This window comes from Cygnus atratus, chromosome 23 (genome assembly GCF_013377495.2).
Source record: "Cygnus atratus isolate AKBS03 ecotype Queensland, Australia chromosome 23, CAtr_DNAZoo_HiC_assembly, whole genome shotgun sequence".
Taxonomy (NCBI): domain Eukaryota; kingdom Metazoa; phylum Chordata; class Aves; order Anseriformes; family Anatidae; genus Cygnus; species Cygnus atratus.
This window is the reverse complement of record NC_066384.1, coordinates 6,819,797-6,838,994: the sequence shown is the minus strand read 5'-3', so window position 1 is coordinate 6,838,994 and position 19,198 is coordinate 6,819,797. Positions and strand designations below refer to the sequence as shown.

Genomic DNA, 19,198 nt, shown 5'->3' with positions numbered 1-19,198 from the left:
CTGAGCCCAGGCATGCAGTGGATGTGATTTGCGCCACTGGCTCCTCATAGGAGCTCCTTCGCAGAAGCTACCTTGGGTTTCCTCTCCAACATCAGGACGGTTTTTCTTACACCACAAATCACTTCCCATCAAACACACAGTTCTTGGAACATCTGTGCAAAGGGTGACGTCTGACTCCCGGAACGTGCGGTGGCGTGAGAGCAGCTGGGGGGCACAGCCTGCCGCACCGCTCTGCGTGCCTTGTGGCAGGACAGGGCCAGGCACGGCAGAGACAGGGCATGGGCAGGGGTCTGCGCAGCTCAGCTCCAGCCTCCAGGGAAACACGACTCCCTCTGCGAGTGACGCACAGCCTCAGCTTGCCAGGAAGCCCCAGATGTGCTGGGTCAGGCAGCAGCGCGTGTCCGACTGCTAATGACAACACCGAAGCTCACGCAGAGGGCTGTGTGTCAGCAGAATTTCAGAGCTCGGCTGGAGAAGGCTGCAGCTTGGGAGGCTGGAAGACCACATGCATAGGTTCGTGTTGGTGCAACACTAAGGATCCAGAACTCACCCTCGGAACAGATTTAACTCAACAATTAACGCACTGTCATTATTCTGATGTGAATGCTCTGTGATGCGTTCTTCAAATACGCGATCATGTTCTCACATGTGTTTATGACCAAACATCTGAAGAACGGCATGCAGCCACACAACTTGGGAGCGCTGCTTTTTTGCCTAGAATTAAAGCTGCACACTCATCCTCAGGTTCCCTGGCTCTGGGCTGGCAAGTGCTTGGTTGTGCTGTAAATATTGCAGCAGAGCTGGAGGCTTCTCGGTAGGGTCAGTGCAAGAGAGGTCTCGAACTTTCTTAAAAATACAAACACACAGGGTGCTGCTTACACAAATGATACCGCCAGAGAGGGGAGAGGGAAACAAGGCAAGAGGAAAATTTTGACTAGCTCTGTGAATCAGCTACAGCAGAAGACAACAAGCTTCTGCAGGCGGCAGCGCACAGACTGCTTTCAGGCACACACACTATCCAGAATCCTTCTGCCCTTGATAACTAGTTTTTGGAGTGAGGAGGAGGTGGTTAATTTTTAGGCAGATTTTCTTACATAAACTGCTAGTTTTAAATACAGGCTTGCTTTTGGAGCATTGTAGGAAAACATGCCACAATTAGTGGTGGAGAGGCAGGGAGCAGATAATTAAAGTTTAATTAAACAAATAATGCTATAGATTCAAGAGTGCTGTTTTACTGCTAAAACATGGAGTTTGGCCACAAGCACAAATCTGATTTGCACAACTACTAAACACCCACTGTTTCCAACAAATGATAGTCTTTCAAAAGCGGGTCCCCACTGTGCTGGAACTGCAGCTTTTTAGCAAAAAGCTACATTAATGGCACTGGGTGTAAGAAGAAAAACAATATATGAAGAGAGATCCCCTCCTCGTCTTTCTGCCTTCCTGCCAAGGGCACGATGAATGGAGACTTCCCCCTGCTACTCACTGCTGTCAGTTCGGCGAACTGGAAATAGCTCAGGTGCTGCAGTGTGCCACACTGCTGCAGCCAGAATGGCTCTCCTGAGTGAGTTCGTCACCACGAGCAGACACACCTCCTTGCTCAGGAAATACACCTATCTGAGTACTTCGGGCTCGTGTTCTTAAAAAACATCCTCTGAAATGCAAATATCCCTGCTTCTACTTAAATTTCACAGTGGATGAGGTGGAACGGGCCATTAGTTGATTGCCTGCAGGATAAAATTGAATTTCTAAAGGGGATTTTGAATTGCACCTTGTTTCTCTCTGCCCTGTACATCTCCTGCTTGAACCAAGAATGGACCAAGACCAAGTTGCTGTAGGAAGTTCACAAACCACGAGAATCACCACCTTCTCGTGAAGGCACACAGTCTGCACACTTGTCTCTACTTTTACAGAAGAGGCTGCAATAATCTGGGCATCTAGATGGCACGCCACATTCAAAGGCCAAAAGATACCTGAATACTCTCTGAAGCAGACTGAGATTCAACCTTCCAGACAACCTAACTAGGTTCCTACTCAGAATTACTTGTTACAGAATCCTTTTGACTGACAATACAGAGAGTCTGCGATACCACCTAAGCAAGGCACCTTAATTTTAGAGCCCCCCCAGAACAGCAAGGCACTGCGTATTTCACTGCCCGGACAGTAGGAGCTGACACGCTTTGCTAATGGTTACCTGTGTGCAGTGGCTGATGGATTAGAGGACACCAGGAAGAATGTGTACCAAGAGGTGATAGAGGGATTGGGTTCTAGGGAACAACTTTCAACTCGTCAGTATACATGGGACAGTCTCACAGTCACCTTGTTCTTCACATCAGCTATGTGACAAATCTGCCGTTTTGATCGATTTAGGTACTAAGGCCATTCGAACCTGTCCATCGCAGGGTGCAGGTTCAGATCAGCTGTGATTGGAAGAGCACAGAGCATGGTGAGGCATGAAGGCTAAGCTGCACCACAGAGCACAGGAGGCTGCTGACTCTCAAATCTGGGATCAACAGCCCAAGCCCAGCAAACTCAGCAACAACTGGGGAAACAGTGACTCTAGCAGGACAGCAACAGAGCACGAAGCCACTGAACTAAGAGCCCAGCTAACAGACTCCAGCAATTTTTCAGGAACTTATTACAAAGAACTGAGACTAACCACTTGGCAGATTTCGCCATCAATTAAAAGGCTTTAGGAAAGCTAAACCTCCACTCTGCATTATGGAGCATTTACAGTTCACAACAAAAGGGAAGGTGGAAGCGTATTTACTGAGGACTCCTCCTCAGGCTCACAGTCCTCCAGCTACCCGGACCCCCTGGAAGCCCACGACCTGCACATGCAAGTGACACCTACGGACCACATACCAAAGAGGATATTTCTGCAATTACTTTTGAGAATGTGGCAGAGCACATCTGCGTCAGTTATTTGGCTAATGGTGCAGGCAGCAGCAGTGCTGCAGGAGGTTTGGTTTAGCTGGTGAAGCACACGGTAGCGAACCGTGCCGTGTTATTTAGTGAGGGCTGTGAGGAACACGATGGGATCCTGGGGAAGGGCACTAGTTCCCAGCCAGACAGCTGCACATCAGCATCTGTAGAAAACACTGCAGCAAGCCATCATGGAAAAAAATCAGGGGGAGATTGACTGAAGCAACTGGACAGTTTTATGACCTTTAATACCATATATAGCAATGGAAGCTAAAATATGGGTAATTAAACCCCAGGTTTTATGGTATTAGCTGATCGCTATCAGGGTTAGAAGGAATTCTGCCTGCATTCCACGTCTTGCACAACTGCTTGGGCTACCTGCCTTGGTGTACAACAGTTTCTTCTTCTCTCTGAAACACCAAGCACTGACCCATGCCAAAAGAGACAAAGCAAAGCAGACTTCCTAAGCCCACGGCTTGGGCTGGCATTGCCGTGAGGTTCTGCTGCATCCGTTACAAGTCGCTATAAACAGCCAGCTTTGGGAAGAGACGCTGTGCTCACCTTCCAAAGGGTGACGGTCATTCTTTGGTAACTTGGGGGAGAGAGGAGCACTGTATGGAGGGGAATCTTGGGAATATCGCTTTGTACCCCGGCCTGGTCCCTGCAGAGTGCCGTCTAACGAACTGCTTCTGTCTAGGAAAAGAGAACAAGCCCTATTTAGGAGTGGAGATTTTCTGGGAAATTCAGCCCTGCCAGAGTCACTTGCGACTCTTGTGCACCGCCAGTCTGGTAACAGCCTGCTGAAACTGCAACCCAGCTACAGCTGTCAGCGCTTACCATTTCATACTTTGCTTTGGGAGTTTCACAGAGAAAAAGGGCGGGGATGAACCTAACAAGGCTCTGTAGCCACTTTTTGCCATGCTTCACCCCGAATGGCACCTTTGATCAGCTTCATTCCGTTTCTCCTCCTTCTGGCTCATCTCCCACATGATTCCTTCTCCACCCCAGTCTCTTCACCTTTCGGACACTTGCAGCCCTCAGACAGTTTGCAGACACTCTATGCCATAGGCACCGTTTGATTAAACCGTACTTGAATTTTTGGTCTTTCCCTGAACGGCTCCCCCAGCGCCACAGCTGCCCCCCTGCCACTCTTCCGCCCCAGCGGTGGGCTTACAGGGCGCTGAGACCCAGCCACCCGGCACTGCACGCACCAGGCCGGGCCGCAAGGCGTCCCTCACAGATGGAAAATGCCGAACACAGAACGTCACTGCACGGATGGACACAGAGGATGGGACTGCTCACATGGACGGGACGGCAGCCACGACAGTGGTACGGTTGGCGGCGACCTTGCCCCGTGTGGGCGCAGCACGGGGTACGGCCAGCACGAGGCGACGCGTGCCAGCCTGTGGTGGGGACCCTGCGCCAAGGGGTGAAATGCTGGGAGACGAATGCCAGGAGCCGGACAAGAGCCTGCAGCAGCTCGAGCCACTGGTGCGGGACGGGAGGGGACTGGAGGGGTGACAAATACGGCGAGGGGTGGGTAGGACCAGACACCAACAGAGATATGTTACGCCAAACGAAGACACAAAGGTAAGGATGGGTGGGAAGCATCAGGCAGTCACAGCTTAGTTGGCTAACGAGAAACACAAAGGTAGATAAAAGCACCTGTTTTATCAAAATCCTTTTGGGAAAGGAAAGAAGCTGCTTTTACTGAGGCCCCTGGACTCCCTGTGACTACGGTCAAAAACCACCAAAATATTATTAGAAAGATTAGCACTGTCCTCAGGACAGTTCACTGTAAGAAACATTCGCTGCCCAGACAGAGATGAGAAACAAATGCTCTCAGTAATGTCTCTGGATATTTCTAAATGTAGAATAGGATGCATTTCTTCACCAAACAGTCACAGAACCACAACAGAAGGTGATGTTTTTTAAAGGTTTTATCTTTTTTCTTTTTTTTGTGTGTGTGGGGTATTTTAAAAAATTTTTGATTGTGAAAGTAATGCAAACACACAGAAGGTCAGGTTGTTGCAAATAACCCAGGGAATTAGAAAGTAAGTCGATGCAAATTAAAGGAAGGATAAACCAAAGCAGGTCTGCAGTCAGGGTTTCTCAGTTTAAATGGCAGTTTTTAAGAAAATAAGGAAATAGATGTGCACACACAGCTGCATGCTGTGGATCATCAGGAGAAAAGGAAAATACCCTTAGTTCAAAGGATGCCTTAAACCTCTTGAATGTGTATCATCAGTGAGGGAAAGAGCTGGCAGGAAAGGACCCCACATCTAACCAGACAAATACCACTTAGAGAAGGATGCTGATAACATGCAGATCATTTACAGGAAATGAAAGGGACCTGCTCAGCTAGGAGATGTACACCTTGGAGGACAGCACGTACAAGGATGATGTGAACTTTGAACTCAGCCTGTCTTCTGACAACGCAAAGGAAAAGACAGCACTACGTCCTCCACTGCAAAAGTAACACGTGTGTGGGTACAGAGCTAGAGGACATCATGCAGAAAGGTAAAGACTGGGAAAAAAGCTCGTCCTTGTCTGCGAATTATGGGTCAGCTTTGGGGAATATTTCACCTCCCTAACTTGGAAGGTTTGTGGGGAGGGAGTACATCTGACCATGCCAGCATTTGTGCTGCCAGGATGGGCTCTGTCACAGTCAGACTCTGCTCAGCTCGTCCCATTGCATCAAAGTGGCCCCTTCAGGACGCTGTAACTTGCACTGGCTGCACCAGTGCTTCCTCCCTGTCTGCAGAGCATGGCTATGTGACAAGCCTCAGTGGAGATGTGCTCGGGACATCCACCTGAATCCAGCCATACCAATGCCACCTTCTGCTTTGCTTCCAATTGCAGCAATGTTGAACACTGGGACAAAGCCCAAAGGCTAACAGAAACGGGACAGGAATGAAAACACACACCATCGACTAAGAAGGAAAAATCAAATAACCAAATTTACTCAAGCTGGGGGGGAGGGGGGGCATGAGGGTGCAGGAGGAAGCAGAAATAAAACAAGAGAGAAGGTGCACGGGTCTGCAGCAGTGGGTCTGCAGCAGTGACTTCTAACAAAACTCAGTGATGGACTGCTCAGCAGGACTGGAAATACAGTGCTAGCGTTTAAAAAAGAAGGGGGAAAATGATATAGGCAACTGAATGCTCATGTATGACCTCAGCAGTACTGCAAGGCTTCTCAGAGGTTCAGAAGGGAGGGTAAGTATAACACTGCACTTACACACAGCACATACTGCAGTAGGCACTCGTCAGAGGTGACTAACCCAACAGCTTGTGTATCATGGGAAAATATCTCATTTATCAGACAACAGAAGCATGGTCAATCTCATTTACCTAGAATTCAGCAAGGCATTGGTCATAGAAAACCATCATTCAATATTTTATAGTAGCTTTGGCACAGATCTTAGAAGTTCACTGATGAAATCTGTTGACGTCTTCCCGAGTTGGGCCAGGCAAGACAGTATTTGATCAGAGAAAAATATATAAAGAACAGAGTACCAGACGAGGTAAATTCAGATGCAAAACGCAGATATGTATGTGACACATTGCCCTGCGAGCTGTGAACCTGCAGCTGACAATGACAGATGGGAAGAACAGGGTACATGACCAGGACGGGACGCTCATCGCCTGTTACAAGGACGCAGCCGTGAAAAGTGGCTTCTTGTGAAGACGGTGGTGCCGGTGCTGTGGCACCAGGCCCTCACCAGCTCTTCCCCAGAGTGCTGGGTAGCCCTCTGGTCACCTCACTGAAGTTTGACCCCAAGCAACACTACGTGAGGAGAGCAGAGAGCCTTTCTTACCAGCACAGATGGAAGGCAAGCTCCCCCGGAGGATACAACTGCTTTCTAACGGCCTCCAGAAGGAGGGGAACTAAGTCAAGCTAAAAGACGATGTTAAGACAAGACGACACAGTTACCAAGTAGCCCAAGAATAAATTTGGACTAGAAACTAATTCCCAACTAATTAAAAACGGAGCTCCAGAGTTAATCAAAGCAATTCTGTGGTGTCCACGGTAACAGGATCCCAACTCGGTGGCTCAGAGGGTTCATCCCGTCCGTGTTTTCGGATAGCTCCAGATCAGACCTACCTGCACACAGTATTTCCCAGCCCACTTCTATTCCTATCAAGAATAGTCAACTTTCCATTTTTTTTGCAAATCCACAGTTTCCTGATGTGTAACTCGATCCATTCCTGCTGCCTTCTGTGGCTAGGGCCTACAGAGCCTGTGTGCCACGTCGCAACTCCATGGCAACACAGCCTGACCTACGGCTGCTGCAGACTTCTTCTGCCCCGAGCACACCCATGGGTCCCCCAGCGCACCGACGGCAGTGCTCGTGTCACGGTTAAGGGCGTTTGTTCTGGGAGCCGAGACCAGTTCCCACCAGTGGCTGTTTTCTGGAAGAACTGGCCTGCTCAGGCACGTGAGTGCCTGAGCCACACAGGGAACAAAGCAAGACACACGGAACTGGAGGCGAGTCCACGACAGCCTTCTCACTTGGTTTGATTTAAGCAAATATAAAACCACATCCTCATTCTTCCATGACCAGCACTAACCTCTAAACATTATTGGTACTGTTTCTTTGCCCTCACCAGAAATCACTGTAATGCACAGATGTTTATCATCTTTCAGGCGCTTTAGAGAGATGTTAGATCCCTGAGACATCACTGTGAACTACAGGACTAGGGGTTATCACTTCTCTAGACTGTGGTTAATCTTTAATCCCTGCAAACACTCTAACAAAGAGCTCATGGTGAGCAGATCTCAAGACTGTGCCACGTTTGGTGCTTGCCTGTGCTTCCCCCGTGCTTCCTCCTACCTTCCTGCCCTGCCAGGCAGCCCAGCCCTCGGCGCAGACACCCGTGACATCCCACGGCGGCCACCAGCCCCGTGGGGGGTACAGGACCCTCTCCACCCACGCCTGCTGCCATGCCCAGACATGGGAGCCTCTTCCTCACATTCTGGCTTTGCTCGATCTCATGACGACAAGGTAGATCCACACAAAAACAAGGAGATTTCTTCTAACTGGGGGTCAGGTAGAGGGGTAACCTCTAGTTCCAGCAACTAGTCCAGCCGCTCCAGTATCTGCCACAGCAGCCAAGCAGCCTCCTACAGCTCTCCTTACACCACAGCAAGGATCCCTGCTCCTGGCCCTGCTGGCCCTGCACAGCCCCAACTTGCAGGCAGCTGCTCAGCCACGGAGGAAGCAGAGGACACTCACTCGGGACCCTCATGCTCTTAGCACTGTTGCCATTCCCCTCCCCAAACATGTGTGCTTTGAACACCAGCCTGGCCATGCCACCCAGCTGGTTCCACCATCCTCACTAATGGCTCCTGGAAGCACAGGAGTGAGAGGGCGGCAGGAGAGAGCAGAGAGGCAGGGGAGCAGAGCACAGAGAGATGCACGAAGCACTGAAGCACCAGGCTGTTGTGCCTAAGCCTCACACTTTTCAATATTTCCTTAAGTAGTTTTTCCTAAGGCCTTATCCTTTTCCGTTAGAAATTCTTCTTGCTCTTTATGTAAGAGCCATAATTATCCAAAGGATTAACTCTGAAAGACCTCAAATGGTACAACAGTTATTCACTGGCTTGGAGAGTGGAGGATGCGTAACAGGAGAGCAGATCAGCACGAGACGTGTCAACCATGTAATGAGGGTGTAGATAGCATCTATCCTCTCCACGAGCAGAGCTCCTACAGGATTAGCTCCCCCAGAGCCCCACAGCCAGCCCTGGGAGGCAGCTGTCGCCCCGGAGTTGCTGCCACCACATTGCACTTGCAGGGAAAACTACTGCTCTTCTTGTTTCCCAGTGCTTTCACTTAAAAGCAGTTTTGCAGCCTGACGATTTGCATCGTGGCATGAGCTATCTTGCCAGGGGTGTGCTGCTTCAACGCAGTGGAGCATTAGCCTTGCCAAGAAAAACAAAGCCACCTTTGCCTCGGATAGCTGCAGCGTGTTTCCATCCCCGAGCAGGCTGAGCTTCCGCTGAGGGCTGGACTGCTGGCAGCAGATTCGTGGCCACGCTGGAAACTGCTCAGGTAGGATTTAATTAAATTTCTAATTACAGTTTACCTACTACTTGTTATCACTCTTCTATTTCTTATGCAAAGGCTTTCACTAATTCCTAGCTGGATGAAGTCACTCTAATCAGATTACAGGAAGCGGGAAGGACCGGGGGACAAGGAGAGGAGGGAAGACAGGGAGACAGCACGGATGAGCGGAAACCTACAGGCAGAGATGGAAATCGGACTGACAGGCAGAAAATAAGGCAACTTGAATGCTAAGCGAAAAAGAGCCCTGCGGGCACGTGCATGACGCTGCTGTGATGCGATGAACCCTGCAGAGAGGGCTCGGAAACACGCTCCTGCCTCCTGAGTTAACGATAAAATCTGGGTTAAGGCGCGGAGCACCTGGGGTCCCTACAGCGCCGCCCCCGCCCCAACTCCTACCTGGTAGATACCTGTCGTGGTCGTACTCGTGTGAGCGCTGCATGTGGCTGTTCTGAGTGAAAGGCTGGTTCCCAAAGAGGTTGTCACTGCGGAGATTGTGGCAGAGCTTCTCCAGGAAGCGGAGGACGTAGGTGATACTGTTTACTGCTGGCAGGTTCAGAGTGTGCTGTTCCCGATCAAACACAGCTGGAGACAGAAACAAACAGAGCCCAACACGTAAACCCCCAGCAAAGGCAGGAGACTACGCCCAGGGCTGCACAGCCAGCTTCTGTATCTCAGCATCACTGGTCTAGACTAGAGCAAACAAAAGCCACTGCCTTCCACTGGCTGGGCGCTGGCGAGCTCGCCTCCCTGGGACAGGCTAAAACCAGCCTGCTGCACCCGCTGTCAGGGACGAGGCTGCACGGCTGCGAAGCCGCGGTACCGGGAGCGGAAAGGCGCTCAAGGAGGGGCCTGCACTCCCGCCATCCGGGTCAACTGGGGCTTAAGAGTAAAATTAAAACTCGGGGGCAGGGGAAGAGAAGCTTCGCGGTACGGCTTTTCCTTCCACTAGGAGTTCTGCCAGTCCCCCCCGTTCCGTCCCCTGCTGGGGTCCAGGCAGTGCCGGAGGTGACCACGCACAGCGCTCCGCGGGCTCGCACCGGGGCTGCGTGCTGCTTGCTCCAGCAGCTGGGCCTGGAGGACAAGCTATTGCTCTGCTCTGCGTCAGCCGCTAGCTGTTGCTTCACTGACACAGATGTCTGGCAAGAAAGAGAAGACAGAAATCTTCTGTCTGCCCCTGGCCCGTGACTGTACCAAGCTTCAGGAGAGACATCTTCCAGCGACTGAATTCTTGCAATGATATCTCTGAAGGCAAAGTGCTGCAGGCCAGTTCTCACCTGAGATGACCTCTCCCCCGTGGCCTTGTTTTAAGAAGGAGAAGACTGTTTTCTGATGGTAAGCGCAATCAATGCAGGCCTGCACTGCTTGCTGCAGGACAACAGAAGCTCGAGCTGGTCCAAAATGATCCGGCAGCTGCTGAACTTTCTTCTTGTCTAGGTGGGGCCCAGTGCTGCCGTTCTTGTTCAAGTAAATGCAAACTGCCAAGATGAGAAATGTGTTTGCCATTAACCCACTCAAGAAATCAAGAAACAGATGCCTAAAATCCAGCCTGAGAGATAGAGATGCCCAGGTTTTAAGACTGTAAAATCACTCACAAAGTGTGAGCGAATCCATCACAGGTGCCTGTCTGCAACCTAACAACAGTCACATTTAGGGGGGAATCACCTCCAACACCTTCCTGCCTCATCATGCTCACCTTCCACGCTGCTGCTATTACTCCTATGCTTTCCCCAGCGCTCAGGCTCCCAAAGGCAGGCTGCAGTGTGGTTCCCGGGCCAGCAACGTAAAGTGGCTGAGATGTTCAAAGGAAATGAAGGAATGCAGCCCCAATTCCTCCCTTTGGGGGGAAACTGGGTTCTTTGGGTTCCTCTGAAAATTGTGTTCTGTGGAAACAGAGGGCTCTACCCATATCCAGTGCTTGAACATATAAAAACTAGCTTTGCATTAGACTTTCTTGCCCAGATTCACCTTTGGCTGTATCTCACAGTTGTAGCAGAGCACATGCTCTGCACTGGCTGCTGCTATTCCTTCCCTGCTGTCTCTTGTCCCTGCTTGTGCCGAACAGCCCATGGCCACTGCTGCTCAGCAAGAGCTGTTCTGCACCTTGCTCTACTTTCAGCAGCTGTGCCTGGCACAGTTTTGGAGAGCCCATACTATGAACTCCTGAGTGCAGCTGCTCACAGTACTGCCTCTGGGCTGTATGGGCCACAGGAAGTGCACTTTGAGGGCTTTGGAGTCACTAACATGCAGGTGACAACTCAGGGAAAGGGATCTCTGCATTCGTCAGATGGACTTGCAATCCTCCTATGGCTTCGTATTTCCAGTATGGATAGGGATAAACGAACAGCTGGTCTGAACTCACGTGCTTCTTTTCCTCCTGACACACTCTGAGTTAGGCCAGCCTTTCTTTGTGGAATCTTAAGGTTTGCTGGTTTGTGTGTTTGTGAAGAAGTGGGAGTGCTGTGGCGTGCCACCTCCTGCCTGCTGCAGCTCCTAACTGTGCAATCTTTTCGAGGATGCAGTTCGAGACCCTTACCTGTGGGAGCCTGCATGGCAGAGCTGGGGATTGTAGCAGCGTCCTGGGGCACAGTGCTTGTGTCTGGTTCTGGGGTACTGGTTGTTGGAGAGGTGGGTGCTGGGTTCAGCAATGTCCTAGGTTTCCTCTGCAGAAAAAGATGAGGATATTTCTCCTTTTATCCCTGCTCTCCTATACCACCCATGATCACTACACTCTCTTCTCTGCATCCAACAAACAAGGCACTGTGGAACATGACACACTTCTGATGGCGATGACGGGGAGTTTCAAGAACCTACTTTATCAATATGTGTACATTCTAGAAACCACGATCCTCGAAAAAATAACAAGCCTGAGATCCGCCACCTCTGCTTGACTTAGACTAGCTACACATGATGGACAGAAGAGCTTATTCCACCATTTGGCCAACCTGTCATGATCACAGCATTTGCCGTGCTACTTCACAGCTAATGCAGCTCCAAAGACACGGTTTCTTGATGGAAATGATCTTTAGGACACAGACATTCTCTACAACTCTGAGGCTGGACTCGGAGGGATATTCCCAGCCCCACACACCCCTCTGGTCTCCTACTTGCTGCAGTCACACAGCCAGAGGCTGAGACAAACGTGCACAAATACACGCATGCACCATCCCATGGCAGAACTTGCAGCACCTGCTTTTCACCCGCCTGCATCAGCATCAGCTTTTACCTTACTGCCAGGCTTTGGGCCTCTCTTTCTGGGGAATTTCAAAGGCTCCACTGACTTGGAGGGTGTAGGCATGGGGTGATGGATTAGCGCTTTGGTCGTTCGACCACGCTTCTTCCCTGTTTTGCGACGCCTTTGCCCTTGTTGATGCCCCAAAACAGTCTTTGTGCTACTGTGCATGCTAGGTTTCTCCGAGTTTACTTCGGAGGCAGGTAAAGGGCTCTTTGGAATCACAACTGAAATAAAAAGAGAAAAAGCAAATATAATTAAATCAGGTGAGAATGAAAACAAGAGCAGCCTCCATCTTTAAACAGTGTCATATGGAAAAACCTGGAGTAGTCACAATCCCCTGAGTGGAGACCACTGCTCTCCATGCCAGAGTAAAAACCAAACACGCCGATCCGGGGTTCAGCACCTGAGCTGTGGGGCGCTGTGGCTTAGCCTGGGCAGGCTGAACTCTGGAAGGATCGCACTTCCAGCCATACCTTCTTCCTGAAAACAACTGGCACCTACAGCTCTTCCATCTGCGAGTGGAGACCTGCCAGAGATCAGGTAAGATGCTCTGAAAGCATTCCTAGGGGAAGGATCAGTCAAGACCTGCCTGACAGTACAGAGCCAGGGCTGCGCTGGAAATCCCCTCTCTTGAGGCTGAAGTCAGATTTGCTCTGTCCCTAAATTACCAGTGAACTGCAGGGGAAGGCACCACTCTGTCCTTGATGCGTGCAAGGACGACTGCTCCCAGCCCAGAGCAATAGCTCCTATCTCAGTTACTTCAGCTCCTCTCATGCACTGCCAGAGGTGAGCGACGAGACAGTATCTGGCTGCAGACAGCACACGGTCCGATCCTTCTTATCTTCTCAAGCTTTCCATGACAAAACCAGGTTTCTGGTGTATTTCCCCCAAATCCCCTGAATTTGGTCATTCATCTTTCCCAAGCCCCACTAAAGGCTGGAGATGAGCTGGCCCAGTTCAGCAGACCAATGCCTCTTTGAACTTCTGCTACAAGAAAACAACACGGCACTCCTATATTTTGAAAACTGCACAGCGACATTTACGATGTCTCATTTCTCAGACCTGGAAACCTCACTGTGTGTTCAACACGGGGGCTGTGACTTCAAAAAAAAAAAACAACCGACCTCCACCTTTTGAAGTGGGGTCCGTTATAGTTAAGAAGAAAACCTTGGCAAGGAAAGCAGAGAGTCATAGAGGAGCGATACCAGGATGGCAAGCGGCACCAGCAGTGACAACTGTGGGTGCATAAGGAGAATGTAAGGTTTTCTAATGAGAGCTTTCCAAGCAGCCACCCTAAGCAAGGACAAAGAAACCCCTTCCTGCTGACACCTCGGGAGCAGCTAACAGCTGCGCCCCAGGTTTCAGGGGTCTGGAGAGGATCACTGGGCGGCAGGGTGGCAGCGGCAAGGCAGGAGCAGGAGCCCCGGCAGCCCCGGGGCAGGGAGCTGTTGTTCACTGCTTCGCTGGGGCACGACTGCTGGGGAGGGGCTGCGTACGGCCCCATCAGTGGCTGCTTGTTTTGGCCTTACAGGAATGAGCCCCTGGAAGTGGAGGACCCTGCTCTGCTCCTCCGGTCTGACTGCGCTTCATTCACCAGCTTCCACTCTGAGAGCAGACGTGTGCCTGGCTGCCAGCTCCCGGACGGCCTGAGCAAACTGTTCATTCAGCTCAACAACGGGGCATTTTGGTGCCTTGCTGGGCAGGACCATGAGACCTCCCACCTGCCAGGCACGGCTCTGGTCCATGCTGCCACCAGGACGCCAGCCTCCAGGAACTAGCCCCGCTCCGGTCTTCAGGTGAGCGGGACAAGAGTTACAATGCCCTCAACTTCTTTTTTTTTTAATCTTTATCTCCTTGCCTTTGTGCACTACGTGCACTAAGGCTCTGTGTTGGATTCCGCTGATAAGCTCACAGGTATTGAGTGATTTTACCTAAGATTTACCTAATTTCCTAACTAACATCTTCTTCTGCCAGGTGGATACAGAGAGTGGTGACAGAAACAGAGTCACGGGGTTTTGCTGTGTCTAAGATAATAACATTAATGACAGCGCTACTTTGCTGGCAAGGAAAGGAATGCAACAGCACAAATGCTTCTTACTGTGTCACCCAGTGAGCTGCGTGAGCAGAGAGGAGCAGCAGGGCCAGGTACCCTCGGTCAAATCGCTGCGCCTCCAGCCTTACATCTGCACAGCTGACTTCAGCCGAGGAGTGTTTGTGTAAAGGGATTTACTACAACCCTGTCAGTTGATAGAGCAAGGATAAACACGGGTAAAGAACTCAGTACTTTAAAGAAACTTCTAAACATCAAAGCGATGTGTAAAACAAGGTGGGAGGCATTTTGTTTGCACTCTGCAGCAACGCTAAGTGTCCGAACAAAGCTGTGCCACAGCGAGGTTTCGCCAAGCTTTGAGAGAAATTGAGGATTCTACAGACAAGCTGTGAAGCAACTTGAGTTACCAGAAGAAAAAAAAAAAAACGAAAAGAAAAAAAAAAACAAAAACAACAAAAAATACACCACAAAACCAGAAATAGTAAATTTGGAAAGTTAGGATGCAATAAACAGCTGCTGAACTGTACCCACCCCAGCTTGAACCGCATCTCAGAGAAACCCCAGCGCCAGGGAAAAGGTGACTGACGTCAGGCGGACTCCCAGTGTGCACGCTTTCACTACAGAATTTTGTAATAAAAAGTCATTTTTTGGCCGTAGAATAAATGCTAGGAAGTTCTATTGTCCACTTCAGTCACAAAGATATGAAAAGTAACATTAATTTAATGTTAAGCTTTACCACTCACTGCTTTATTTTCAGAGAAATAAAAGCCCCTTACATGGTACGTGCAGAGCACACGGCAATTTCTTTCAGCCACAGCAGAGGAGATTGCACTGAGGCTGCTGCCATGACAGCCCATCCTTGCCACCGCCCTGTGCTAATTCATTTCATAAAAAACCCACCAGCCTGTGCTAATTCATGTCTCTTGTCCCTGCCAGACGTACTGGAGCTGCACACCACCAGCTTTTGGAGAAGGAGACAGCAGCCACTCGGGGAGATCAGTGCTGTACCAAAAACCACAGGGCTCCGGCTGCTCGCGCTGCTTGAGCCCTTGCGGTGACCAGCTGTCTCCTAAGGGAGCCTAAGGTTTTTCAGTACATGCCTGCAAACTTTCCTCCAGGATTTCAGCCCCTGATGGCACAAGGATGGGGTGAATATGCAGGCAGGAGCTGCTTGTCCTGCAGCTGCAAACCACTGCCTGCATCCCCTTACCTGCCAGAAGTTGCAGTTTTTGGGTCTTGTTCAGCCGGTGGTGGTGCCAGCCCAAACGTGCGCAGCTGCCGGGGCCATCCCCACCTCCTGTCCCTTGTCCCTCACGCTCACCTCCACCCTGTGGTGTGCCACCAGGAGAGCCAAATTTTCTAAAAGTTACTTGAGGCCCTCTTCAAAAATCAAGTTTGCTGTCACTGAGAAAAGCAACCTCTGCCTCAGGGCTTTGGTGCTCCTATGGGGTCTGAGTAACCGAACACAGCTCCAAAGCTGGCCTCGCTTTAGGCAAGGACCCAGGCCTCCAATGGTCCCTTCCAACCTGCATCATTCTCTGAACTCATGGTCAATCATTTCAGCCTGTTACTGGAACAGAGAACTAAAGAGAGCAATTTTTCTGCTGCTTCAGCTCGCTGAACTGCCTTGCTTTGGGCTGTACAGGCACCAGAACCTGGAAGGATGGAACCGCTCCTCTTTGGGCTGGTATGGGAGCAGTTTGCCTGCGATGAAGATCATCACCCTGCAGATGCAGGATCAAAAACTGCTGAAGTTGGAGGCAAAGAAAAGACTGACATCACTAATCGGTTTATTAATCATCAAAGGATTAGTTTAAAAAGAAGTCCCGAGCTTCCTGCAGAAACAAAGAGACCTGACAGAGAATTCAAGACTATTTCCTAACGCCAAAACATCCCTTGCCAGTCAGCACATGGCTCCAGCATTACCTGCAGCTACACACCACACTGTTACTCAAACTGTTATTTACAGGAGACTCTATAAAACATAAGTTGCTGTCCACACTTTGAGGTTTTGCTAATCATACTAGAAAGCAGCATTTGTCACTCATCAGCTTCTCGGGCTTGTCTGAGCTTGAAGAAGACAAATTTATGTCCCTGCGGTAAGAATAACAAAGCCAACACATGCAATAAAATATGGAACAGAAGGGTTTAGGATGGAGAAGAGTTCCCTACCTTTCTGTCCATTACACCAGCTAATTACCAGTTTGCATTTACTAACAGCTGCTGGACCACAAAACCTGACATCTCCATTTTACGTGCTAAGGGCTCCTGAGCTCTCGGATGCAGCTGTAGGTCACGCACCCTCCCTCTGGGTATAGCAGTAGTGACCACTGGGGTGTCCTGAAACAAAGCAGGCGGTTTATGAGAAGACTGAAAATGACATTTGTATCCATTGTAAAGCATCCAGGAGGAACACCCTGTAGGGCACCCAACCGCTGTTTTTTTGTGCTCCAGCTTCAGCACTGTGTGGTCAGAAGCATGAAGCAAAGATATGGGTTACAGAGACACATTTAAGGTAAGTGTAATTGCCAACACTCTGCTGAGAACTGGCTGAATCCTCTGGATGCAGCCATCCAAACCCAGACTTCCTGACAAGAACCAGCACTCAGTGCCCGTCTGAGAGCAAGATGTGCAAGCTTCAAACCTCTGTGATTCTTCCCGAAGCAGAGGCTGTCATTATTGTCCACCACGAGCGCATGCAGGAGCTAAACCTGGGCTCCAGGACGGCTCCAGGTTTGACGCGCCCCCACTCTCAGCAGTTGGGCAGCCAGAGCGAAGGGGGAAGGGGCAGAGCGCAGCTGGGAGACACAGGTGCCCTGGAGCACAGCGAACGTGCACAGTCCTCCAGATCCTGGAATTTAGAAGTCAGAATCCAATTATTCGCATGATCTAATATTTCCTGCAGGGACTCCAGCTTGAAACGTCTGTTTGACCTAAGGCTGAGAGACCAGAGGATGTACCTAACACAACAGTACAGCAAGAGGATCCAAGCGCTGCATGATTCAGCACGTTCTAGATGTTCTCATGATCAATTAACTCCCAAAGATGCTTTTTTTTTTTTCCTCCTTAAACCACAAAATTTGTCTAGTTTCAGTTTTTGACTACTGAGGCTTGCTGGGAGCCATGAAGCGCTTTATTCAATGTCCCCCTCCCGGATCTGACTTGCCAGTGGTGACACAGCAGCATTCACAAAAACACAAAACCACTCACCCTAAATCTGTCTCTGTACTTTTAGTCCTGATGATCAGGACATTTGTCACTTTCACATGTATTTTTGGGCAGGACAAGCACATGAAGAAGAGCGGTTACTAAAAACCAAAGCAATGCCTTATATACATTTGCTGTACCCAAGAAGGGCTACGAACACTCACCACGACAGTGTCCCATTTCTTAAAGGCTTCGAAATCCACAAGTTCTGCCAGAGCTGCAGTTTTCTTATTTTAATTGTCTGCACGTGCTTGGATGAGCACTGTGCACTGTGGATGCCACCACACATCCCACTGGTGCAAGCTGTGGCATTTTTATGGTTGCTTTATTTTTGTAAATACATCTACAAAAAAGTCACACAAGTCACAGTGATGCTGCTATTAACTATTTGCTTTTTGCACAAGTCTTACATCTACAGCTCTCAAGGCAGCATTCCTGTGTGTCTCCAACCAGTCTGGTAATTACTCGCAGCACCTTCCCAAGGCACTGCGCTGAGGGATTTACAAACCCTTCAGCAGCACTCACTGCGCCTTGTGATGCATCTCAGACGTGCTGGATAACACTGACAGCTGGAGGGGTAGGCACTCCTCAAGTGCCAGACCAGTATTAGTACCGCAGGACGTCCCAAGTGTCCTACCTCTAAGTAAAACCACGCATGGATATATGAAAAAGAACAACTCAAGACTGCAGTTGGCTCTTCTGGAGCTGAAGAGCAGAAAAACCCTGTTCTGGACCCGCAGGGTCTGCTTACACAAATCCAAACCCAGAGCTCACAACCCAACTCTGCACCACCAAGGCTGCCCCCCTGTGCACCACAGTCTGCTCCTTTCACCCTAACACTTGCCAAACCCAAGGAGGCAATTTTAATGAAGCATGAAGTTTATTGGGCTAAAACATTTTCCCAAAAGAAAATGGAGGTTTTATCTGAAAACACAGCCCTCAAGATGAGTCCGACCAACCTGGGCAGTCAGTACAGCGTCTGTACCAGAAGCCCAGACTCACAAACTTGAGAAGGTGTGAAAGGGAGAGCAAGCACATGGATGGATGTGACACAGCCTGCCTCCCTTTCCACAAAGCCACATTCTTCACCAAAGGCTTTTTATAAGAGATGAAGAGCCATGGAATAAGAGGGAAGGTTTCTGTAGGGCTAAATCACTGCTTAGAAGAGGTAGGGGCAAATAGTCATTCTCACCAGGTAAGGGAGGCGAGTAGGTTTTCTAACAGTTCATGCTTTCCAGGGCAGACAGGACACTGCAGCTCATGAGCAAGCTCCAGAGAGAGCCCAGGACACTGAGAGCCAGGGCAACAGAGCGGCAGGGGACCTTGGTGACAACAGGAGAGAGAACTTGGGCTGCAGGACCCATCACACAAGAACATCAGCTTTGGGCACAGCAGCAGCTAAAAAGAGACAGGACAAAGACTTGGCTTTGAGTGGCAGATGGCAGATGAGGACCGCTGGATGTCATGGTAGAAACCAACTGAATAGAAATCCTCATTATGCTGTTAAAAAAAAAAAAAAGGGCAAAAAGCCACCAAACCTGCAGATGATCCCTGGATTCTCTTTTCCAACGTTTCAGCCGCACTGGGGATGCCCTCAGCCAGGGCTCAGCTCTGCCTTGCCCCTGCCAGGGCACCCCGAGCCTGCCCCCACTGATCCGGGTAGGCAAACCCCCATCAGATGGAGCGTTTTGAGGAGTCCCCTCAAAGCACTTTGGC

General features: G+C 50.1%; 1 protein-coding gene across 12 annotated transcripts in view; it reads right to left on the bottom strand.

Annotated features, from left to right (window-relative positions):
- Window positions 1-19,198, bottom strand: part of SCMH1 (Scm polycomb group protein homolog 1) — a 70,371-nt gene that overhangs the window by 7,786 nt on the left and 43,387 nt on the right. For 6 of the 12 annotated variants that reach the window (XM_035565128.2, XM_035565132.2, XM_050715227.1 and 3 more), the window contains 5 exons: window positions 12,217-12,449; window positions 11,527-11,653; window positions 10,268-10,468; window positions 9,390-9,575; window positions 3,487-3,618 (listed from right to left, as the gene is read on the bottom strand). In XM_035565128.2, the coding sequence (XP_035421021.1) occupies window positions 3,487-3,618; window positions 9,390-9,575; window positions 10,268-10,468; window positions 11,527-11,653; window positions 12,217-12,449 (879 nt within the window). The remainder of the gene's footprint in view (window positions 1-3,486; window positions 3,619-9,389; window positions 9,576-10,267; window positions 10,469-11,526; window positions 11,654-12,216; window positions 12,450-19,198) is intronic. The other 6 variants (XM_050715228.1, XM_035565130.2, XM_035565133.2 and 3 more) reach the window with 2 other exon arrangements.